General features: G+C 65.3%; 1 protein-coding gene across 4 annotated transcripts in view; it reads left to right on the top strand.

Moving 5' to 3' along the window:
- Nucleotides 1-2,428: 2,428 nt before the first annotated feature.
- Nucleotides 2,429-24,097, top strand: part of LOC105699090 (serine/threonine-protein phosphatase 4 regulatory subunit 1) — a 50,028-nt gene continuing 28,359 nt past the window's right edge. For 2 of the 4 annotated variants that reach the window (XM_012423807.2, XM_012423806.2), the window contains exons 1-2: nucleotides 2,429-3,216; nucleotides 5,558-5,756. In XM_012423807.2, the coding sequence (XP_012279230.1) occupies nucleotides 3,162-3,216; nucleotides 5,558-5,756 (254 nt within the window). In that variant the 5' untranslated portion in view covers nucleotides 2,429-3,161. Of the gene's footprint in view, nucleotides 3,217-5,557; nucleotides 5,757-14,686; nucleotides 15,132-24,097 lie in introns of those variants that run through there. The other 2 variants (XM_012423808.2, XM_012423810.2) reach the window with 2 other exon arrangements.

Below are 24,097 nucleotides of genomic sequence, written 5' to 3'. Positions count from 1 at the left end.
TCGGCCCGTTATCGCGACTCCCCCGGAGCGGGGCCCGCGATAACCGCGGATGCGTGTCGCAACTTCCGGGCCGCAAGTGATCGCGGCCCCGGCGCAGGTTCTCGCCCGATCGATTAAGGCGCCTCCTTTCCTCGGCCTCGTCGGCGCCGAGGAAGATGCCCTTCGGGGGCGGAGGAGGCGGCCGCCATCTTGGCTCGCGGCGCTCCCGAAGACGCGCGCCGGTAATTCCCCGGCAATTCGCCGCGGTGCGTTCCGACGGGCGGCCGGGCGACGAACGAGGGAGGGAGAGGAACGCGCGACGAGCGAAAGAAGGGAAACCTCGAAGACGGGACGAGGGCGCCGAAGATGGCGGCGGGAACAAAATGGCGCCCACCGGGAGGCCGGAACGGGTTTGCCGGGGAGGTTCGCGAGGGGCCCCGCGGATTTCGAAACGCTCGCGGGATCCGACCGCGGGGATGTCGAAGAGGTCGACGCGTGCCTCGAGGAGGAGCGGCCCGGTCGACCGGAGGACCGCGGTTCCCTTCGCGACCGATCTATCGGGTCGATCCGCAACTCGTCGGGCGACGGAACCCCGAGGAAAGACGGCGGTGTCGGTCGCGGGCGGGATGGAAACGAGATGGCGGCCGCGGCGGAATACCCGCTCCCCGTCCCATGGCGGTCCATGGGCCGCAATTGGCGTCCGCCGTTTGACGGCTGCCTTTGTTATCGCGCCAACGAGTTAATCCTTATAAATAGAACGGTCCGCGAGTTATATTTAAAGGCCGGTCCTCTCTCGGCGACTTTGACGCCGTCCCTCCTCGACCGCGCCGACGCCCTTCGGGAAGATCCCCTAGTCGAAGGAACTCGGTCGGGGCTCTCCCGCTCGCTTCCGGCTCGTTCCCGCCGACGAAAACGTTTTCCCCAGGGTATCGCGTGCCGGCGGCTTAACCCAAATCCACCTCGGAGCGTCGCGATGGGGAATCGACCGGGTCGTTCCGCCGTTCCAAGGTTTTTCCAAATTTTCCCCGACGCCCCCCGAGGGGAACCTCGCACGAGCGGCTCCCGACCTCTCGCTTCCCACGGGGTTCCCTTCCCGGGGTTGGCAGCGGACTTGGCCCCTTTCGTCGAGCCGGATGGGTTCGTAGGTTACGAGTGGTTAATCTTAGCGCCCGACCGACGATAAACGTGGGCCGGCCCTTGCATTCTTCGGCTCTGTGTCGCTGGCTATTTTAAGACCCGCTCTTAACGAACTTGCCACCGTCTTAATTGGAGCAATCGCTGCCGCGCACCCCCCGCGCGGTTCCATTCAGTCCCTTCGGCCGCGGTTCGACGCGCTCGCGAGCTGTTACCCCGCGATGAAAGGGGCGAGGACGCCGTTTCCTCCCGTTCGGGCGGACGACTCTCGCGTCGGTCGTCGGCCGAGAGGAAGGGGTCGCGCGAGCTCGTCCTCGGCGGAGGCTCGATCGCCGACTTCTTCAGGGATTTTCCGCGGAGCCCGCCCCGGGCGGAGCCGAGTTTATTCATAAATCCCTTGGTGACGTAGCCGGCCTCGTGGAGGTGTACAAAGTGAAGTGGGTCCACCCTCCCGCCGCCCCCTGCAGCCGCATCCACCCCGACGCGTTCCATTCAGCTACGGCGCCCCGTCTACTCTTCCGCTACTCGAGCGCTTCCCTTGCCTCGAGATGGTCTCGAGAAAGTTGAGGAGAGGGGAAAAAAAAAATTGTCGGAAAGAAAAGAGGAATCGGACGGCTTTTCCTTTTTCGACCTCGCGGACCGCTTTTGACGGGTGCCTCTCGTCGCCGCGTCGACGCCTACCGCCGACCCCCGAGAGGTCGATTGCCTCGAGCGAATTTCCGATTTTACGCTCGCTCCCCTTTCCGGGCCCGAGGGGAGGCCGGCGAAAAGGGAGAGTCGGGGGCATTTTTCGGGCCTCGGCGGGGGCGGGCACGCCGGTGCAGCGTGGCACGCGGGTCGTGCCACGCAAGGCGGCGGCGGTGGCGGCGGAGGCGCAATCAATGAATGACTGCCCTGCGTGGCTCGGCGCGCGCAGTGACCGTGATGACTTTTCTTATCCGCCACCTTGAGCCGCCCGTTGGGTCGCGGAGTCGGGCGGCGCCCCCACCCGGCGTCGGCGGCGGCGCCCCCACCCCGGGGGCTCCGCTCTCCTTTCATCCGGTACACGTTACGCGCGATGCGTACGCTGGCCCCGAGACGGCGGCGACGCACTATCGATCGCGGGCGTCGGCGTCGCGGCCGCGCGGTGGCGCCCTCGGCGCTCCCGCCCCCCGGCCGCCGCCTCGCCGGTTCGCCCACCCGCGGCAGACCGATCTCGCCGCCGCCGCCGCCACCGCCACCGCCGTCGCGGCCGCGGCCCGATCGCGCCCGATCGCCGCTCCTCCCGCCCGGGCGAGGCGTCGCGCGGCCGCGCCTTCGCCAGTCGGTGCCGACCCGCGCGACCCGACGCGTCCCTCGCGGATCCACCGCGCCGTCCGCCGCATCGATCGCCGCCATGGGCCTCGGAAGGTGCTCGTCGCCGGTGTACGCGGGTGTGGACGCGCGTTTCTGGCCGCCTCGGCAGGGCCGAGGGAAGGCGTCCTACCCTAGGTCCCGAGGCGTCGCCGGCGACGGCGGCGCTCTCCTCGCGAGACGGGCGGGGCGCGGACGGCGCGGACGGCGCCCGCCGAGTCGTCCTTCTTCGCCCTCCGAGAAGGTGAAACTCGACCTCCGCGCTCGCCTTCCGTCGCCGGGACGCTCCCGCCCGGTGTCGCCTTTCCGTTTCGTTTACGTCGCGACGGACGAGCGAGGGCGACCTCCGGAGAGGCCGACGAGGAAGCCTCCCGAGGACGCGCCGAGGTCCTCGAAGGTCCTCGCTCGCGAGGTCGCCGGGAAGTCAACGACCTCTCGGTGCCGCGTCCTCCGACCTTCGCCATGGATACGGGAGCGATCGATGCGGGGCAACGTCCTTGGGGACTCGCCTCGAAGGTTAAGGTGTGACCTTGAAACCGGGGAGACCCCAGGACGAGAGGACGTCGCCGGTCCGCTCTCCTTCTCCCTTGACGTCCTTCGAACCGCCGTCGAGGCGACGGACCCGAGGACTCCCTGAACGACGGTTCGCTTCCTCGGAGGTGTGGTGACGATTCGGTGGTTCCGCGAAGCCCGACCCGTGACCTCGACTCCGGGACATGTGGATACGTGAAGAAAACCGCCGCCGTCGACGAGGACGACCGGTCCGGAGAGGTGAGCCGACGACCGATAGATTTCGACGCGGTCGGTGACGCATCGGCGCCGCCGGTGACGCGTCGGTGACCCGCCGGTGACCCGTCGTGACGCCTTGACGCGCGCACGTGGCACGTCGCGGTGTCATCGTGTCATCGTGTCACCGAGTCATCGGAACGTCGGGCGCGTACCCGATGGGCACCCGGGGTCTCGTAAATGAAAAAGTCTCGGGCGTTTACGATAATCGTTCCGTGCGCGCGTTACGAGACGAGACGGGCTTTCCGCCCGACGTGCGAACCGCACCCCCGCGTGAAAACCCGAAAGGATTCGTCTCGGCGGGAGGTTTTCCGTGGCCCTGGCCGAACTCCGATTCGCCGCCCCCCCTCGGCAATTCTTTACGATCCTTTCCCTTCAATTTTCTTCGCTCGTCGCCAAAGGACGAATCGAGGAAACGGATGGACCCTTTTCCGTCTCGGATCCGTCGGACGTACCGATCGCGGGTCTCCGGAACGACGCCGCCCGTCGTCGAGGAACGGGTCGTTCCTCGCATCTCGGTCGGGGCAGGGGGGGACGTTTTCGATATCGTTTAAAAATAATTTCGTAGGAAGTTGGCGAAGAACGTTAAGATATCGGGGAGGAGAGTGGAGGCGCCGAAGTCGCAGGGGGCGAGAGAGGCTGCGAGGGTCTCCCGTGCGTGCGAGCCTCGCCGTATCCCTGCACTACTCCGCCCCTGGGGTCCCCATAATGGTTTGTTATTGATCTATCTCGGCGCCTTCCTTACACTTTTCTTCCCTCATCCTTGTTCGTCCTCCTCGCTTCCCGGGGGGTGGGTCGGGGAAAGGGGGACGCGAGGACGTTCCCGCACTCGGAAACTTCCTCCCCCGTTGCCGCGGTCCACCCCTCGGTCCTAAGCCCCGTTCCGATCCCCGACCCGACGCCCGCGGGACCCTCGCGAGGACTCCTGTGAGATTTTTCGTGGCCACAGAGACTCGCGAACGGGGACGCGTCCCGCCCAGGACGCGGGACGGAGGAGGGAAACGCGTCCCGATTTCGGGGCGCACCCGAAAACCGTCGGAGTCGTTCCCGCTCGCCCCTTGCCGCGCTTCCTTTTTCCCGGCGGCCGTAAAACCGATGTCGGTAATTACCGGCTACGTAAACGGACCGGACGATCCGGGGTTATTTCGGTTCCGCGGCCGAGGACGCGCGTCCGCTTCGAATCGACTTTGGGCGTTATCCGCAACCCACCGACGTTCCGTCTCTTTCCTCCTTTCCGTTTCATCTCGTAAAGCGAATTTCCCTGTCCGCGTTTCCACGTTTCTTTTTTCTCCTCTTTCCACCCACCCGGCCGACTCTCCTACTCCCGGGACCCCCGAAGACGCGGAGCGGCGAACGTGACCCTGAACCCGCGGCGAACTCGCGGGTCACCCGGTACAGGGGTGCGAAGCTCCAGAAGGGACCGGAGCAACGGGTGCCGGAGAGAGAGGGGCGAAAGAGACAGGCGGAGTTAGAGGTCGGTTAGATGGGGTGCGAGAGGGAGAGGGAGCGACCGCCGCGACTCCGTTCAAGAGAGAGAGAGAGGGAGAGAGGGACGGAGTACGGTCCCCGGGATCAATACTCCCGCGTCTTGCGATCATTCATCTTGCCACGCCCCTCTGCTCTCTCCGCTCGCACGCCCCCCCCCCTTTCTCTCTCTTTCTCTCTTTCGTTCTCTCTTTCCCTTTTTCCGCGCGTAAGCGCTCTCCTTCCGACGCGTGGGTACGCGCGCGTACGCCCGCTCCGCCTTTTACTTCCGGTATCCGTAACGGAGACGCCGCGATCGGGCGGCGGGCCTCCCCTTCGGGTGCGGGCTCGGCGCGCGTATTAAGTTTCGCGCTCGCGCGGCCCGGCCGCCGCGTATCGTCCGCTCTCGACCGAGAGCGGTCGCCAATGACGGGGGGGTGAATCGATTTTCGACCGGGGTTCGAATATATATTTTTTTTCCTCGCGAATATTTCGATTCCTCGATCCGTTCCCGACCGGAGGCGAGATCGAGCGACGCGAGGGAGCGTCCACGTCCGTTCCCCTTATCCCACGTGGTCGCAGGCGTCGCGGCGAGCGTCGAGGAACTCGCGCCCCGCGGATACCCATCCGGTACCCGCCAATGCGGATGTCCTAGCGGCGAATCCGAGGAAGTCGCCGCTGTCCGAAAGAGGGACGGAGGCGTCGATCTCGCCTCGAGACCTTTTCGGACATTCCGCCGGCGGGTTGTACCCGCGCGCGGAGCGAAACTCCCGAGGGTGACGATCCTCGCGGCGACGGTAGATCGATAACGCCGACCACCGATCCGCACTACCCGATAACGACGAGCATGATCTGTGCGCAGCTATGGAGGACGACACCGATGCCACGAGCGGGGACGGCGGGGGCGACGTCGGCGTCGACAGTGGCGGGGGCGGGGGCGGGGGTGGCGGCAACGGCAACGCCAACGGCGGCAACAACGGGGGTGAGGAGCAGGGCCTCGAGCAGCTGTCGGCGGTGGCGAGACTGAAGCAACTAGCCCTCAGCAAAACCGGATACGAACGGTGAGTGACTTTAGCTTCTCTTTTGCCGGACCTACCCTTTCGGGGGTCCCTGCGATCCACGGTCGTCGGGAGACGACCGGGAGGGAAGGATCCTTGGGAACTCCCCTGGAGTTTTCGCCCGTCCGGGGCGAAATTTCGCGATTCTTTGGGACCGGCGATCGGACCAACCCCCTTTCGTTTTCGGGGGTCGTCGATTTTCGCGATTGGGATTTCGTCCACCCCTCGATCCAGGGAACCGTCCTCCCGCGTCGGGGTGAATTTCGGTCGAGGCGAAAAACGCTATTACGGAGCGCGATGCTCGCCGAGCGGAGCCGCGGGCGGCGTTGCCAAATATACGCGGTGTGTCAGCGTCGCGGCGCGCGGCGTCGCGTCCTCCGGTCCTCCACCTCCGCTGCATCGCCATCGCGCCGGCCACGCGTTCGAGGTCAACGTCATCCGGCCGCTCGCGCCCCTCTGGCTCCCTCTGGCTCCCTCTCGCTCGCTCCCTCCCTCTCGCGCCTCGTGGGGGCGCCTGGCTTCTTTTGTTTCCGCTCCAGGTTTTTTCAGGGGGCGCCGATCGCCCCCGGCCTCCCGGTCGGTAAAACGACCCCTCGGTTCCGGAGTCGGGCCATCGGAGGGCGCTGCCGGCCGCTGCCGGCCGAAACCCGACCTGCGCGGGAATTTTCGCGCGTCGCTCCGACGGCCGGACGGGTTCGAGTCCGAACTTTGCCTCGACGATTACCGACCTCGCGGCTTCTCGCCCTTTTGTCGGTCCCTCGAAGGAAACCTCGAAACGAGGGTCGGCAAACTCTTGCCGACAAGGCCGACTCGCAGGGACCGCGTCCCTGGACTTTGCGGATTTCGTTCCATCCCGATTTCTTTTTGCGGCCGCTTCGAGGGAGGGAATCCGCGGAAGCGGAGCGGAGAAGGCGGGCGCGGAGTCGCTCGGATACGCGAGGCAGACGAAACAAAATACCGCTAATTTTAAGCCGACACCCTTAGGTAACGTCTGCGCCGAGTCTAGACGAGAGACAGAGAGAGGAGTCGCGCTATCGCTACCGACGACCCGCCCCGAAAACGCGTCCGGCCTAAACCGGTCGATCGCCTCGGTCCTAACTCGGCCACGGCTCGCTCCTTGGATTCGAGCCGAGTCGCGTCTCCGGATTTTCGCGGCGCGGCTCTTCTTCCCTCGCTTCGAGTAACGAGTTACCTTGCCGCGCGACCGAACGGTCGCCGGATACCCGAGACCTCCGAATTTCGCGCCTACGCCCCGCGGAACGCGGTTTCTCTTCGTTTTATTTTCCGCGAGGGACCCCCGTCGGACCCGCGGTCCTACGGCGACGCGGTGGCGATGCACCGGCCGGTCGGCTAATATTTCGGGAGACGGTCGCGCCACCCACGAGCTCGTCTCCTCTCCTCTCCTCTCCCCGCCGCGGCCTCCGCCAGGTCCGACATCGACGGGTTCCCGGTCCAGTAATAGTCCGCGACGTCTGCGTGCCGTCTGGGCCGGTCCTCGAACCGCGGAAACTTTGGACCCCGCGACCTCTCCGCCGCCTACGTCCGTCCGTATGTCCGTCCGCCGCGCGGCCGTTCTCGAAGCGGCGTCCCGACGACGCGGCCTCTGGTTTCCTCTCCCGCGGCCCTCCTTATCCGCGCTCGAGATCGGTAATTATCCCTCCGGGGCCCGGGAAAAAATTGCCGCTCGGGGGGCGCGTGCCTCGCCATCTGCTCGTCCTCCTGCCATCCTCCGCTTTCCCTTTTGCCGCTCTCTCAGTCTCTTTCTCTCTCTCTCTCCCCCCCTTGCCGGCCCCCTCTCGCGGTCGGCGGCCGATTTACGGGGATCCGGCGTCGGAATCGGCGAGAATCCGACCGGGGCGGCGCATCCCGCGCGGCGGCCGCGGGTAACCCGCGCGCGTTTCCGACCCCTCGGTCCCCGCGCCCGTCGATGAGGGCAGGTGCGGGCCCGCGGCCGGCGGGACGCGTGCCGGGCCAGGTGTAGCCGTCCACGCCCCGATGGAAACGACCGCGCGTCGCCCCGACCTGGACCATCGATCGGGGAGCGAGCGAGTTCCCGTACTCGGCCGGAGAAAAACGGAACGAATCTCTCTTTCTCTCCCTCTCTCTCCCTCGGAGGTCTCCTGGGGTCCGAGGTTCAAGGTCGCGGCGCCGAACCCCCGGGGGAGGAGGGGGTCAACGAGGGCAAGGAGGTGGAATTTCCTCGACGCCCGGAGACGGGAGGAGGCGCGCACCCCCCGGGCGGAAACGACGTCTCCGCTCCCCCGCCCGACTAGCCCTTCTCGGTCTCCTCTCCCCTATCGGTTCGTCAATACGCAGGAAAAGTGCCTCCGAGAATTCCTGAAAATCCCTCCGAACTTTCCTCGCGGACAACGGAGTCGGTCCTCTTTTTGAGTCTTCGAGGTATCCTCGAAACGAGGAGGACTCTTTGCCGGGCGCTCGTTTTCTCGAGTCGACGGTAAAGGGTCGTTTACCCTCTTTGGCGGCGTTCGGGCGAGAATTTCCCGTGGGCGCGGAAAACCGCATTTTTCGCCCGACCTCGGCGTTTCGGAGCGCGCTAAGCGAGTGGGACAACGTTAAATGACACGGCGGCGGCGGCCTTTTGACGTACATTAAACGGGGCGGCGGCTAAGTGCACCTCGTCCCCCGCCCTCGAGCTCGTCTTTGCCTCGTCTTCGCGACTTTGCGCCCCCGTCTACGGGCCGTCCCCCGGTTTTTGGATTTATCCCATTATTTCCGGTCGTTGGCGGCGCCTCGCCGGGACGGAACATCGGCTCGGAAGGCTGGCGTGACTCGAATCGAACGATTCGAGGGGAGCGCGAACGGTGGGCCGGAAGGCGCGGAGCGGGAGGGAAGTAAATACGGCCGCCGAGGGTTTTCGGCGGTTCTGGCGGTTCCTGGCCGCGCGGGACCACGGTTCCTCGGTAACATCGGAGAACTCCTTGGAGCGACGACGTCGGTTATATCGTGTTACGACGTCGAGCTCGTGTTAAGGCCTGGTAACTGAATATATCTCTGCTGAATAGCCGTCAAACGCGCGACAACGATCGAATTTGTCCGGCGAAGCGTGGGCCATTTCGGCGCTCGCCACCCCGGCTGCCGAAACGGCCAAGGGATTCTCACTCCGAGGGCTCCGCCGGCGGAAACGGAAGGAACGCCGCCCCGCGGAGGGACGGGTCGGGAAGGTACACCCCGAGAGGCGACTAATCGCGCCGAGGGTGCAAACGATCGGCGGTCGGGAAACGGAAACCGGTAGGAATCGTCCTGGCGAAGTTCACCGACGTCGGCCCGCTCGAGCACCACTGGAACGAGGAAGGCGACCAGTTTTAGCGCTGATCGAACTAGTCGGCAGAGGGAATCTCTCTCCCTCTCTCTCCCTCTGGAGTCGTCTCCCGAACCACTTTGTTTAGGCTTCGCTTCGCCTCGCTTCGGGGATATTTAAGCAGCTGCCCTTCCAACCCTTTAGTCCCCGCGTTCCCGCTTCTCTTTTCCGGCCCTTTCCCGGAAAATGGATCGGGCCCCGGCCCCTCCCCCGTTGCGTCCGGGACGTCGGAGAGCGACGTCTCTTCCGATTTGTCCCGTGAATTGTTACGAGCGGGGTCGTCGTTTGGTCGCCGAGCGAGGGTGCGTCGTCCGGGCCGCGCGTAGGTGGTCGAGAGGGCCCGAAGGGCGCCCCAGCTGCGGGACGGGCGGGGCCCCGAGGGCCCGCTCCGAGGAAGCTCGGGCCCCGACAGCTGCGGCTCGCGAGATACCGCGCGGGATCGCGGCACGAGCCTCTCTCGGGGCAGGCGCTCCTCACCCCTCTCCGTCGGCCTCGACGGAGGCGAGAGTCGAGGGAAACGAGCGATTTGGATTTTGGGCCGAGTTCCGGCCGGAGGCTCCGGAGGACTCTCGAGCGAACGTTAGGGGCCCCGGGAACGAGGGCCGACACGTCCGTTTTCCGGCACCTTCCGCCGGGGACGGATGGAAAATTAATGCGCGTCCCCTGTCGCTCCCCTCCCTCCGAGCCGGGGCCGGTGGCCCCGAACCTCCGAGCATCTGCTCCGGGGGTTCCGATGAAGTGATTCCGCCGGCATTGTGCCTTTTTCTACCGCGGGGCCGCCCTCCCTCGGGCCCCGCCGGCTGCGGCCCGGCCGCTCCGGATTCCGCCGTCGACGCCCTCCGAGGCGAGGCCTCCGTCGGCGTCGACGATCGACCGAGGCGTCGGTCGCGCCGGTGCTCGGTTACCGGGGATGCGTCGACGCACGCGCGCGTCTCGGCAGCGGTCGACCCCGTCGGCCCCGTCGCCGTCTCGTTATCTCCCGACGTATTCTCTTTCGACTAGACACGAGCTAAGCACAAACCGGCCGGCACGGCGATATCGTTTCGCGGGAGAGCGGGGAAAACCGCGACGGCCGCGAGACGGACGACGGAAAACGGAGACGACGGGGTATCTCGGCGAAAAGTCGGATCGGGCCGAGGCCTCCGCGCGCGTTATCGAGGGGTCGCCTCCGCCCGGAGCGGGCTAAGAGTCGATGCGTATCGGACTCCGCTTCCCGTCCGAGACGCTCGCAGGGCCGAAAACGGGCGGAAGGAACGCGCCGAGAAGATAATCGGCCCCGCGTCCGTTCCGCGAGGGGCCTCCCCTGAAACGGGCCCATAAGGTGCACTTAACGACGGCCCTCGACCACCCTTTAAACCCCGCGCTCGGTCTAACGGTGAGAGGTTTAAACGACCGGTGCTCCCATCGCCGGGTGAAATTCCGCTAAATGATAGGAATTACTCGGTCGCCTCTCCATTCCGCGACGCGGCGAGTCCTCGTCCCTTCCGCGTCCGGCTCGGGAGCGGCAAGGGCGAAGGGAGTCTCGAAGACGTCGAGGCTCGGGACGCGGAGAGGCGGGGGCGGACGGACGGCAGGAGGACGAAGAAGCGCGGGGCGACGGATCGGCCGGAGGGGTGGGCACGCGACCGGAAGTCGGGGGGGAGCGGCGCGGCGGCGCACGCGCCGTCGCCCTCCACCTGGCGCATCACCTGCTGCCCCTTGCTCGAGCGTCTCCCTCCGCGCCTTCGCGCGCCACCTTCGACCCCCCCGCCGGCCCCTCCCGAAACGCGCACCGACCGCGGCTTTTTAATCTTTAAATTATCTCCGTCGCTCCTTCCGCCCGTCGCGGCGGATTTTTCTGCCCTTTAAAGCCCTTCCCCGATCGCCCTCCCGATCGCGAGCGGCACCTCGCCGCCGTCGAGGCGGCCCCTCGGCCCGGCAGATGCTCGACGGAGGACGGGAGTCGAGGGTGGAGAGCTCGCGGAAGCCTCCGGGGGCTCCAGGTGGCGGCCCCGCAGGTTGCCGGCACGCACCCGCGATTGGCCGCGGCACGCGCCGCCGGCGCCAATGGCTGCCAAAGGCCGGGAACCCGGCAGATGCGCCTCTCCGGTCCCCTCCCGCCCCGACGCCCGATTCCGCCGTCGCGCGCGTGCGGCGCTCCATGTGGTCCGGAAAAGCGGGGTTGGGGCAGGTAATGGCGAGCGCGGTCGACCGCGTCGAGGCTTTTCCTCGGATTCGTTCCGGGAGCCGGCGAGGGAGACCTTCGCTCTCGCTACGAGAGGCCAGCCTCGGAGGAACTCGAGGACGAGTCCGAGGACACCTGGCCCTCGCCCAGGCGGCGGCATCTGCCCGCCGGCGAGACTTACCTGGCCGCGGCCCTAGAGTCTTTCCCCGGGCCTATTTTTTGCCGGCCTTTTCGGCCCGGCCCGATTTACGAGCCGGGGAATATGTGTCACGCGTGCGAGAGGCGGCCGGGTGGGTGACGCGGGCGCGGAAAACGAGGGAGGAAAGAGGAACGGCGAGCGGCCGAGAGAAGGAGGCGAGCCGGGTCGATGGTTCGTGAATGACGCGGACGCCCACGCGGGCCGACGCGCGGCGTCGAGTGGGATGTGTACTACGGAAACGCCGGACGCGCAGAGGCTGCCCGCGAACGACCGGACCGCCGAGGAAATGGGAGACCGGATAACTTCCGGTCGCGTCGCGGCCCTCGCGGGGCGAACGAATTCCACGAGAGGAACGGAGGTCGTCGGCGGATGCTCGATAGCGTCCCCCGTTGTGAATGAATTCGTTATCCGCGGAACGACCGCGGACCGGAATCGCCGCCTCGGCCCTAAAACTCCCGAGTTTCGACCGTTTACTTGCATCTTCAGGGGGATCCTTGAATGAAAAGTCGGAGTGACGGAGGTCCGGTATATATTTGGACCAGGTCGAATATGGTCGGGCGCGCGTCGTCCGCGTTTACGTGGGTCGCCGCTCGCGTCGATGACGCCGCGCGTACGACCGCTACGCTACTACGAGATTACCAGCCGCGGTTCAATGTCGCCGAGCCCGACGACGACGCGTAACCGCTAAAAATAATCCCGGTCCTCCCTTTCCGTCCGCTCGCCGGCGGCGCCTCTTCGAGCGATCGCGCTTCCTCCCCGTGGCCCGTTAAGGAACGGGAAACGGAAACGGCGGCATCGGGGAGCGAGATCATCGGCCCTTCGGAAAGGCGAGGCGATCGCGATTTCTTCGGTGGTCCCGACTTCCGTTCCACGAATCGATTTTATTCGACCGGGATCGGGGGACCGTTCGGTGTCGAAATCCTCCTCGGAGGTGTCTCGAGGCAGCGGGTTCGTCGAGTCTCACCGCGCAAGGATGACAACCTCTCCCGTCAGATTCCGTTTCCGTTAATTTTCTCTCCTTTTGCATCCGCTCGTTTCCATCCGTCCCGTTTCCCGATTCGCGGGACCCGGGGCTCGACCCGCTCGACGTAGCGATCGAAGTCGCGAAGATCTGAGTCGTGGGAAATTAATTCGACCGGTGGCCGTTCGACTGGGGGACCCTCGAGTTCCAAGGAACGGGTTCCGGGGAGTCGCGTTCCGATTCGTGATTCGGAGCCGGCGCCGAGGGTTCGGTTTCTCGCGTAAACGCGGCCGAGTCGCGAATAAGAACGTCGCGCGGGAGATAAGGATAGGTGCGGAGGGCCCGCGTCACCGACGGGGTATCTCGGTCGCCGAAACCGCGGGCCACGCCTAAGCGCCGCGAGCCGGGAGTCGAGCGCGTCGTCGATCGTCCACGGGATGAAAAGTGTCCCCGTTTAAGGTTAGGTTACCCGCGCGCCCGTTAATCCCAGGTAAGCGGTCCCGAGTCCTTCCGAGTAACCGCCTTAAGTCCGCTCGAACGGAAACGCTCCCGCTAAGGGTCCGTCTCTCTCTCTCTCTCGCGCCCTCTCCGAGGACGTCCCCCTTCTCCGTCCGTCTCCGGCGGGAACTCCGACTCCTCTGCTGGCGTTCCCTTCCAGGCTTAATTGCTAATTAATTCTAATTGATAATTTCTCCCTTCGCCCTCCGAGCGAAGCGTTGGCCGGGAAGTAATCTCGGGTCGTGTTTACGCGGCACTTCGGCGGAAATTCCGCGGTACGACTCGATCTCGCCGTTTCGAAACCGCTCGGTCCGCGGCCAACGGGAAAGATTTCCCGGAGCGCGCGGGTCGGACGGCTACGTCATAGACGCGTGACCGTTCGCGGTGGCCGACGTCACGGGTCACGTGACCAACCTACGTAGCGCCCGGAGAGGGGGAGGAGCGCGAGCGAGACGGAGCGAGGACGATAACGATTAATGCGCAACGGGCCCTAACCTCGACGGCCGGCTCGGGGAAAAGTACCGTCGGAGCCGAAATCGGAATTTCCACGGCTTGCCGAACACCCGGGTACTTTGTTCCTCTTCTACGTGCACCTCCTCGATGCCGGATGCGACGACGCTCGTGCACTTGGCGCGACTCCTTTTACCGGCGCCCCTCTCTCACCGGGGTGTACGTCCTGCGACGGTCTCTCTCTCTTCCTCTCTCTTTCTCCCTCCGTCCTTTCCCTCGCCGTTATTCGTAATGCCGCGCGCGCGGTTCGGCGTCTCTTTCTCGCGTTTCTCTTATCCGCGCGATCGTTTCCCTTTTCTTTTCTTTTTCGCGTATCCGCTAGCGTACGCGCGCGTTTCCTCCGCCGTACACCCAGGGCCTCGGTTTCCGATTGCCGCGCACTTCCGGGTGGGAACCTTCTGCCTTGGACTCGGCCCGAAGCGAGCGCCGCCTTTTTTTAACGTTTTTGAGAAATTCGAGGCGGTTTCCGCCTCGCCGGGAATCCCCGTATTCGGGAAAAGCGGCTAGAATTAGGGCGGCGAAAATAAAGGAATTAAATCCGGTCGTTGGGTCACCCCGGTGTCGACCCCTCTCGCTCCCCCTCGATTATTTCCCTCTCTCCTTCTCCGTCTCTCCCGTTCATACGTAGCGCGTAAACAAGCGGCGTACGCCTCGCTCGCCTCTCTCTCCCTCTCTCGAGGTCCGCGCTTAAATTCCACGCATAGGCACGGTCTCGCGCGTCCTCGCTCGTCTCGCTCCCCGAGCGGCGGTCCGTTGGTCTCTCTCGGATCGACGCGACCGCGCGTACGTCGGACTCCGTCCGCGGCTCGGCGAGTTGGCGCGCGGGCCGCCGCGCGGCGCCACCGTCGCGCCGAGTTCCACTTTGGCCGGGCGCGCTCGACGGCCCCTTGCAGTCCCGCTCGGTGCCACCCGGCGCGCTGACGTCGTATGCGACGCGACCGGGATTCGTATTTTATTTAGGCGTCGAACGAGCGAGAGACGGACGACGGACGGATACGAGAAAGAAGGCGACGCGTCGATACCTCGATCGAGAGCCGAGTCGCGCCTTCGCCCGGCCGCCGGCCGCGGACGCGGCAAGAGGTGATCGGCCTCCCCGCGGAAAACGTAACCTCTCCGCCTCGATCGCGTAACTTCGGCCCGAGTCCCTCTCGCTCTATCTCTCTCTCTCCGTCGGCGCTGCGCGCGCACTCCCGACCCGTCTGGCCGCGCGCGCCGCCAGAGGCCGCTCGCGGCGATCGGGGCCGCGGAGGTGGAGGTGGCGATTATCTGCGCAGTACCGCGTGGACGATGCCCGTGTCCGGTGGCGCGAGCCGAGCCGCCTCTTCGGTCGATCCTCGACGACGACACCGCCGCCGTGGAGAAGTTTATCCTCGAGGAACGCGCGGTCGGGAATTCTCGGAAGCGACGGCGAGGTTAGGTCCGCGTCCTTCCGCGCCTAACCACGTGCACCCCGAGCGATCCGCGAGTCCGCCTAACCTCGAATTCCCCGAGATGCGGGGGACGCGGCGCGAGAAAGTGCGCGGCAACGCGGACGACGCCCGGATCCGCCCGCTCGACCCTGGCTGATCCAGAGCGAAGTTCCTCGATCTTGGTCCTTCGATCGACGCGGCTCCGCGAATGATCATCCGGACCCCCCGAGAGGTTCCTCGATCCCACGGCCGAAGACATCCGAGGACACGGAACGCGACAACGCATGGGGTAAATATCAACGAACGATTCCGGAAGAGGTAGGGAAGACGCAGAGGTCGCGCGAACCGGAACGACGCGAGGACGCGCCAACGTCGGGGGATGGGAACTCCGCGTCGGAGTGTGCGGACAATGGCCGCGAACTTCCCGAAAGAGGTCTAATTTTAGTCCCCGCGGGGAGGGCCTCGCCGCCTCGACGTCGTCCGTCGGCCGTCCGGCCCGAGTCGGCGCCGGAGACGAGAAGTCGCGCGCCGCCGCCTCGGAGGTTTACACCTGCGTTGCGTAACGCCGCGCCGACGACGCCAGACGACCGCGACGACGGCGTTTATCGGCGGGAGAGGGAGAGAGAGAGAGAAACGTCGCGAGCGCCCGCTGCACGAGGAGGCATTATTTATAGACGAGAGGCGCACACATCGCGAGGAGTCGTCCGCGCGGCGAACGTACGGAAGAGACGGCGCTTATCGAGGGACACGCGGAACGCGGATTTGCCGGGGAAAATCCCCGTTGGGAGCTCGATTCGATCACTCGGGTTTTTTGGCATAAACGGAATTTCGGGGCTCGGCCCTCGTGGCCCCGACTAGGCGCGGTTCGGGCGGGAGACGTCGCGACGCGTGGCCGGCTCGCTACCCAAATAGTGGCGAGCGCGCGTCATCGCGATAAGGCGAGGCCCGAATCCGGGGACGGGTTTTTGCCCGCGGTCGGAGGAAGCTCCTCGGGGGGGATCTCGCGGAAAGATGGCGACCGCGGGTCGGCTCGTTATCGCTCTCGCGACCCTCTACCTCCGAGGGCCGGAAGGACGGACACGCCGCGGGCACCGCGACTCGCGGCTCGCGAGCGCGTGGTGCCGAGGCCTCTTCAAGATGGCGGCCGGGCCGGGTGCGCGCGCAGCGGCGCGCACGCCGCCCGCGAGCGCCGCCATTGGCGAACGGAAACGACACGTGTTCGTCGACCGCGGATCCTGGCGCCGACGAACACCTGTCCACCTCCGACGGCGGAGGCTCTTCCTCTCTGGTTTTTCCTTCCCCCGAGCCGGGATACGGAGCGGGACGTCGATGGATCGGGGAAAGAGACGCCCCGCGTCTCGTAGGTAGATACGTCGATCGTTCGCGTCTGGCTTTGCCCGACGAGGTCGTCTCTCCGTCGAGCCGCGATTTGTTTTGACAGGGCACGCGCGTAACTCGCGAGACGGGAATCCAAGGAATGCCGGCCCGGGGAGCAAATATTATGGATTTTCTTCGGCCCGATCCCCTGGCCGCTCGCGGAGAGGCGAATCCGCGTCTCGGCGGCGAAGAAATCACCGGGCATCGGCCGACGTGTAACGATCTCGCATCGGAAAGGGGACGCCTCGACGCCCCGCGACGTCTGGAGGGGTGTGCCCGCGAAACGGCGACCCCTGTCGGAAGTCGTAATGGAGATCGATGGCGGTGCCTCGTGGAAACTCGTCGTATTTCCTAAGAGAATTACCATCCGGTCGATCGCCCCCTCGAAGGAACGCGGCTAACGATCGCGTTTAGTTCCGTGCCCCGAGCGTACATTTTTTTTTTCTTTTTTTCCCTCTTTTTCCTTATCGAACTATCCTAGCCGTTCCCTCGAGCGCGGGTCTCTTCTCCGATTTTCGGGGAAAGCGAGATGAGGGCGCGGAGGGGAGGGTTTTGGGGGAGAGAAAAGTAATTTGGGGAACGTCGGTGCATGGCCCCTGCCGGGCCTGTCGCGCCCGACGAGACCGCCTGCCACATGTCGCGTTTCCGCGAGGCGCCTGCCGCCCTTTTTGCCTTGCCCCTTTCCGCTCCGACGACGCTCGCGACCGCGAGTCCTCCAGAGTCGAGGGTACCCTCCGTTCGGGGTTCCGGGTCGCGTCGCGGGGGTCGCTCCAGTCACCGGCCAGGAGTGGGTTTGTTTTGGTGCGTGACTCGGCCGTGCGTGGCCGCGGCCCGGCACGCGCGTCCTCGCGTCCGCGTATTCGCGCCTCCCCGCGGAAGATAGAGTACCGATAGCGTGGGCCGGCGGGCGTGATTTAGGGGTCGCCCCGGCGGCGCATTCAGAAGAGCCCGAGGGTTCGTCGAACCCTGACGCCGCGCCGGCACGTCGCGTGCCTCTCGAAACTCCACGCACCGGACGCCCCCTCCTCCCGGCGATCGAATCGCCGGGGCCCCCGGGTATTCCGGGACGGCGGAAAAGGGACGCGGGTAACGGTGTCTCGGGTGCGAGACGTCGAACGGTTCCCTCCGCGTTATCGCTCTAACCCGCCGAGGCGGGGATGAGCGACGGCGCCGTAACTCTCGCCGAGAAACTCCGCGGTTTCTCCGAAGCGGCCGCTAAAATAGGCAGAGCCGACGACGCGAGGTCGCTTCCCGCTTTCCCCGTCCTTGTCGGCCGCGAGGAGTCGTCGGGGAGGAATCGGCCTCCGTCGGGGATCGGGCTCTCCGCCGTTGGGACGTAAACGAGAACCGGTCCGTGTACGTTCGCGTATGCTCAGTGTAACGGCTGACACCCCGTAAAAATGGCGGATCCGCCGGCGGGGTCCGCTCCCGCTTGGAGAGGCCGGTTTAGTCCCGATTTCCCGGGGAACCTCCCGGAAGTCCCCGACGCGCGACGAGTTTCCCCGGTACCTTGGACCGGCCCGCGTCCCGTATCAATGGCGGATCGATGACCGCCGTTTCGAAGCCCGAGAGAGGAGAGTCGGGAGAGTTTCGAGGATCCTCGCGTATCAATGGCGGATCCGCCACCTCGGAAGATCCGATTCGGCGGGGATCCGCTCACTTGGCCGATCTCGCCGGAGGCTGGACGGAGGAAATCGCCGCGCGGGACTATTTCGATTATTATATACGTTTAACGCGAGTCTCGTAGCTCTCGCTCGCCCGATCGTCCTGCCGTAGCAATGGCGGCTCGGAAATTTATCTTTTGTCTTATCCCCCTCTGGGAATGATCCCCGAAATAGGGATCTACGAAACGATAGGAACGATTCGTCGTTCCTCGATCCCGTCCCGCGTTAGGTGGGTCTCCCCGGGGCTTAAGCTTATCTAGGTATTTGAACTTTGTTTGGCCGGTATTTCCTTGGAATACCCGAAGGTTTCGCTCCGTCGGGACCGAGGCGCTTGCCTCGAAATCCCGTCCAACCGATGCCGCGCGATTGTCGATATCTTATCGACGATCCGCGTCGATACGGACGAACGGACCCGAGAGGATCGACAAATCGAAAGAGGTTGCGACACGAACGACCGGGGCGCGTCGAAGAAATCGTCGCTTGCCGCTTCTTAACGAGCCGAGGGCCCCGTCGCGTTCACCCCTCCGGAGACGGCGTCCCCCGAGTTAATCGGGAGATCCGTCGAAACCGCGGCATCGATTCGGCGCCCCGCGGCAACCGCGAAGAGGGCGCCACTCGAGAAAGATGGCGCCCGGCCCGAACGAGCCCGATACCGCGAATCGACCCTTAACCGAGTTACCGCCACATGGCGCGCCCCCGGGGGTGGCGATGGGGGGTGGGGCTGATTTCGGCGCGAAATTGCCCGACAAAATCAAATTTCATTTCGCCCGGGGGCGTGTCTGGACAATCGAGCAGCCAAGTGGCCGGAGCCAATCTGACTGTCTCATCGAGCAATTTTCTCACTCCCCGCCGACCCTCCTGATTACTTCGCATCGCGAATCGACCGTACCCCTCGAGGAAACGCGAAAAAGCGTACGAAGGGGGGAGCCAGGATCCTCTCGAGCAGTCGATCGCCGGGATCGTCGACGGCGTCCGAAGGAACCTCGAGGTACTTTTGGCCCGCTCGTTTCCGCGGCGAGAGGGGGAGGGGCGAGGGAAAAATATTCCCACAGTTATCGTGAGCGGCTCGGGTAGATTTTCCCACGCACCGTCTCGTCGGGGTCGATCCGTCGAGCGGGAAAATCACGAAAACGGGCCCGGAGTCGCGCTCGTCCCGTTGGTACACGTGCGCGCCCGAATGCGCGCGCACCCCGCCTCGCCAATATGGCGGCGGCCCGGCGGGAGAGGGACGCCGGACGCATACGGGCTGTTTACGCGCAACGTAGAGAAGGAGAAAACAAAACGGACCACGGAGGAAAGGAGGGAAATAACGACAAAAGAGGGGCCCGTGCACGTGCGCGCCCTCCGCGCTAGTGTCGGCGCGGGGGCGCGAGTGTGCGTGAACACGCGGAGAAAGACGAGAGTCCAAGTTTATAAAGGTTCCTGGAAGGGCGGCGACCTCCCTTGGGCCTCTTTCATCCGGACCGCGGCCTTCTCGTCTTTCCTTCTCTCCCGTCCGCCGAGCGCCATCTTGCCCCGGCACCCGTGTCCTCTTTCTCTCTCCCTCTTTCTCTCTCTCTCTCTCTCTCTCTCTCTCTCCCACTCACGCGCGCTAACCTACGGGGCCCGCATCATGTATTTTCGCGCCGCGCCGCCGCCGCCGCGGATTAAGGCGGACCGAGGCGGGCGCGGACCTTTTTGACGTCTCGGCGTTTTCGAATTTCGGGCTTTAAAATCGATCCGGATCGAGCCGAAACCCCACGAGGGGCAGGGGATGGGGGAGCGAAAGAGAGCGACGGAAGGAGAGCGCGGAGTGGCGCGGCGACGCTTCCGCTTGGCAAGAGTCCATCGAACGCCGCCATTGTTCCGGCGCCTTCTACTCCATCGAGACGTTCTCGAATTTCTCGCCGGGTCCGCCACGTTGCGTTAGATACGCGGCCAACTATTTGTTTACCTTAGAGGAGATTTTAAGCGCGAGCGAATTTATTCCCTCGAATCGGCAGGATCGATAAATGCCGTTTCTCTTTCTTTTTGTTTCAGGTGAGTTCTGGGACACCTTGTACCACGAGCGCTGGTTCGGTGAGTCGACTAGTCTTCGAGATAAGATTACGGGGGATTTTTTTTTTCTTTTTTTCTTTCTCCTTCGTGGACCCCGCCTTTTCGGAGCGCCCGTACTTTTCGGTCGGAATCGATCGGTCGCGTCCCGCGCCTTTTTCGCGACTCGCCGTCGATCGGCGAGTCTCGAGCGACGCCTCGAGAGCCGCGCGGCGCTCCCCGTCGCAAACTCGGGAGAGTTCTTTTTTTTTTTTTTTTCTTCCTTCCCCGTGCTCTCTCGCGGCCGAAGGTGCAGTTTCGTGGTCGGCGTAAGTCGGCGGGCAGTCACGTGGTCCGCCGGCTCGCCGTCGTGGGTGGGGTGGTATGCGGGAAACGTTTTCCCCGGTTCCCACGGCGCGACGCCTCCCCTCTCCGCCCGCGCCGGCCCTGCCGGCCAATCGCATCCTTCTCCGTCTCTCTCGCTCTCCCGGGTCTCTCCGCCTCGCTCTCGCTCGCTCTCGCCCCCGCGACGCCCCTTTGTCGGCCTCTCTTTTTCTCGCTCCCTCCCCGGGCCACGGGGCAGAGGTGGGGGCCACCGACGCCGCCGGACCGCCTAAGATGCTGCGAGCGCGAGACGGAGACGGTGAGAGAGACCTCGACGGACATTGGTCGGCGCGGGGCGGGGGGAGGGACGCCGCCCCTCCAGGACCCAGGCCCGATATCGCGATCGCGACGACGCCCGGGGCAGGGGGAGGTTCGCTGGCATCTCTTTCGCCTCCTCTCCTCTCCTCTCCTTCCCTCCTTCCGTTTCCTCGGTTTTTCTCTCGTTTTTCGCGGCCGCAGGATCCGCTCGATCTGGCGACCCGAGGCGTCGGCGCCTCGTCCCTGTCGACGCCTCCTCGGGATCCGCTCCCCGTCGTTCGATCCTCGAGGAAGACTCGACGGAAACGCGGAGACGGAGGACCACGTGGCTCGAATGCCGACGGCGGGCGTCGGGGCGGCCCTCGCGGTATTCCGGATTTCTGCCGGCGGCTGCCGGACATTCCGTGGGACACGAACCCGCCGGGGCCGGCATCGACGGCATTCCCTCGCGTGGCCGGCAGTCCGCCGGGGAAGAGGACGTCGTCCTCTCGGGGCCGTCGCCCCCGGAGAAGACGTCCGGACGCGAGCCCAGATTTTCCGCAGCGGGTTCCGCATCCCCCACTGGCGACTCGAGGCGACCACCCCGGGGATGACCTCGTGGATTTCGGATGGACCTCGATCCGCGCCCGCTTGGTTCCCCCCCTCTCTCGTTGTCTCTCTCTTCGGACGGGTTCGCTCGCTCTGCGGGGCTCACGGCCGCCTCGCGGTCGAGTTTGGCCGAAAGGATGCGTTTAAAAAAAATAAATCCCGCGACGAGACTCGCAACGGACGATGAACGGAAAGCCTGCCGAAAGGAGGGGACGAGTCCGAGCTTACGCGAGAGAAGGTCGGAGCTTCCGCGGTTATTACTTCGGAATATTCGATACGACCGAGGCGGACACTTTACGTACACGTCGGGCGACGCGATAGTAGGGGATTTATTCCAATAGCCGCATTCCATGAGCCCCCTCGGGCCCCGACCCCTCCCGGGGCCCTTTACCTCGGCCCCGCGCCTCTCGCCCCCGAAGGCGCCGGCCGACGCGCTCCGTCCTCGTCCGCCGCTCGCGGCTCCCGGCGCTCCCTCTCGTTCGCGCTTCCCGTCGAAGAATGCGCCTACGCACACGCACGCGCGGACGCGCGCTCCCGGCGCGGCGGCTCGGCCGACTACTCGCTCGCGTTTGCGCGCCTCCCGGCGCGGACGCGCCGACGGCGGGCCTCCGGTCGCGGGACCGTCCTTTGCGCGCGTCGCCGGTGACGCGTGGCGGGAGACGGAGTTTCGAGTTTTCTCTCTCGCGGAGGGAGGGGGAGGGCGCGCTCGGGCCATTTTGTTTACCTCGGGCCGAGTTCTTTGAATCCGGCGGCACTCGGCCTCGCGTCTCGGCAGGGCGTCTCTCTCTCTCTCTCTCGGTCGGGCCGCCGTCTCTCTTCGACCGGTCCGCGCGAGGTCCGAGGCGCGGCGGCTCGTCCTCCCGTCCTCGCCGGCGTATTCTACCTGTGCGCGCGGACCGCGGGGGGGCGCGCGCGAGACCGAGGGAGAGGGAGCGAGAGAGAGGGGCGACCGGTGTCCCCGCGCGGGCTACTTATACATTCGGACCTCTCCTAACTCCTGCGCCTCCCCCCGCCCCGCCTCGTCCCGGTCCTCCGGACCCTCCGAACTCCTTCGACGACATTCCTCGCGCGTTCCTCGAATCGGTCCCGGAGCGCGGCGCGTCCCCGGGTTAGCGCCGAGTCGCGCCCTCCTTCCTTCCTCCTTCGGTCCTCGGGTCCGGGATTTCGAAAATCGCGCCGCCCCCGGACGCGAGGCCGCGAAAGAAGTCGGGATGGCACCTCGCGGCGGAGCCTCTCGACGGGCAACGACACCCGTGGGTCCCGGAGAGTCCCGGAGAGTCCCTAAGATATATGGCTGCGAGCAACGAATGAGGTCCTTCCGAGAATCCGGGCCACCGACACGGCGCCCGGGGCGCGGGATGGGATGGGAAACCACCCCGAGAGAGGGACGGAGGGAGAAACTCGAGACGGGGAGAGGGACCGGCGAGATGGAATTTCGAAAAGCCGCCGCTATGGCGGGGGCCCGGGTCGCGAGATCTCTCTCTTCCTCGAACTCGGCGAAAAACGGGGCTTCGGATTTTCTCTCCTATTTCGCGACTCCTTTATCCGCGCCTTCCTCTCTACGGGCCCGACTCGTTCCGTGAATGAACCCGAGCCGACCAATCGGGGCCGACGCTCGACGCCTCCCGGCCGGAGAATAGGATCGACCGGGCGCTCCTTTTCGGCGGAAACAATAAGAGCGCCGGCGCGCTTCCCTTTCCTCTTCCCGAGAACGAGTCGAGGGACCTTCCTGGAAAGGCGGCGGGTACGTGCCTCTTTCGAGGTCCTGGCTGCAGGCGCCGGTGGAGGAGAGGAAAATGGCCGAGGGGGGGTGGGGGGACGCCGATCCGGGCCTCTCTCGGGAGGCCGAGGTCCGACGAGGTCCGCGGACCTCTTCTCCGGTCTCGTCTCCCTTTTCCTCCGCGCCGGGAAAGAGCCGGACCTCTTTCCTTCCATCTTTGGCGCGACCTCCCCGCAAGGGACTCTCGAGGGGCGGATTTTTCTCGAGAGAGAGAGAGAGAGAGGAGTCGAGGAAAAGCAGACCCGGGGCAATAAATTACCGAGTCCTCGAGTATTTCGAGCGTCGACGGTGTCCCGGCAGGAAGTCGATAGGGCGGTCTCTGGGAATTTCCTTTTTTTTTTCCGCTTCCCCCGACCGACCTAGCGGTCCTTCTCTTATCGACCGACCGATAAGGGAAGCGCCGCTCACGATTCCCACGGAGATTACTTTTGGGACTTCCGGTGCCGATTTCCCGGGAGGGACTTCCGAGAAAACCCCTCGACTCCTCGGTCTCGATCCGGTGCGTTTTCCCTTGGCCTCCCCCTCGTCGGCGTGGAAACGCGGACGCGTCTTCGTTTTCCTCGGCGGGGAGTTTCTGCCAGAGGAAGCGGGTCCTCGGGTCGGGCTCCTCGGTTCCGGGAACCTTGGGGTAGGTCCCGGGGGATAAAATGCGCCCGTAAAGGCTCTCGCCGATTCTGGGAAACGGGGAGAGAGAGGGAGCCGAGTCGGCGCTAGAGAGGGAGAGGGACGGAGACCGAGCGAGCCCGAAGTGGAAGGATCCCGGCCCGAAGGAATTTATGGTAAAGCGCGTGGCCACCTTCTCGGAAAGTCGATCGTCGATTCGGCGAGGATGCCCTCGATTCGATTCTCCCTCGGCCTCGGGAAAGCTCGTCGAGAAAAGGGGAGGGAAAAGCCTACGTGGGAAGGTCCCGCGTAGGTCCTTCGCAGGGCGCGGATTCGGAGGATTCGAGGAAAGGAAGAGAGAGAGAGAGAACGCTTTCCCCGATAACGTGGCGGTCGGGAGAGGAGCGATCCTTTGGCGGCGATAAGGGGGCGCGACCCGACGGAGGGAGGGGGGAGGCAAAGAGAGGCATCCGGGGTATCTCGTGGAAGATCGCCGGTCCCACCTCCGGCCCACCTCCGGGCCCACCTTAACGGAGGTACGGGCCCGTCCGACTTTACCCCTCGTTATGCACCTCGTTACGAGGCCGCGCCTAACGATCGCTGACGAAGGTGCCAGG

The sequence above is a fragment of the Orussus abietinus genome, unplaced genomic scaffold (genome assembly GCF_000612105.2).
Source record: "Orussus abietinus isolate OABI.00-Male unplaced genomic scaffold, Oabi_2.0 scaffold3, whole genome shotgun sequence".
Lineage (NCBI taxonomy): Eukaryota > Metazoa > Arthropoda > Insecta > Hymenoptera > Orussidae > Orussus > Orussus abietinus.
This window is presented reverse-complemented; position numbering and strand designations above follow the sequence as displayed.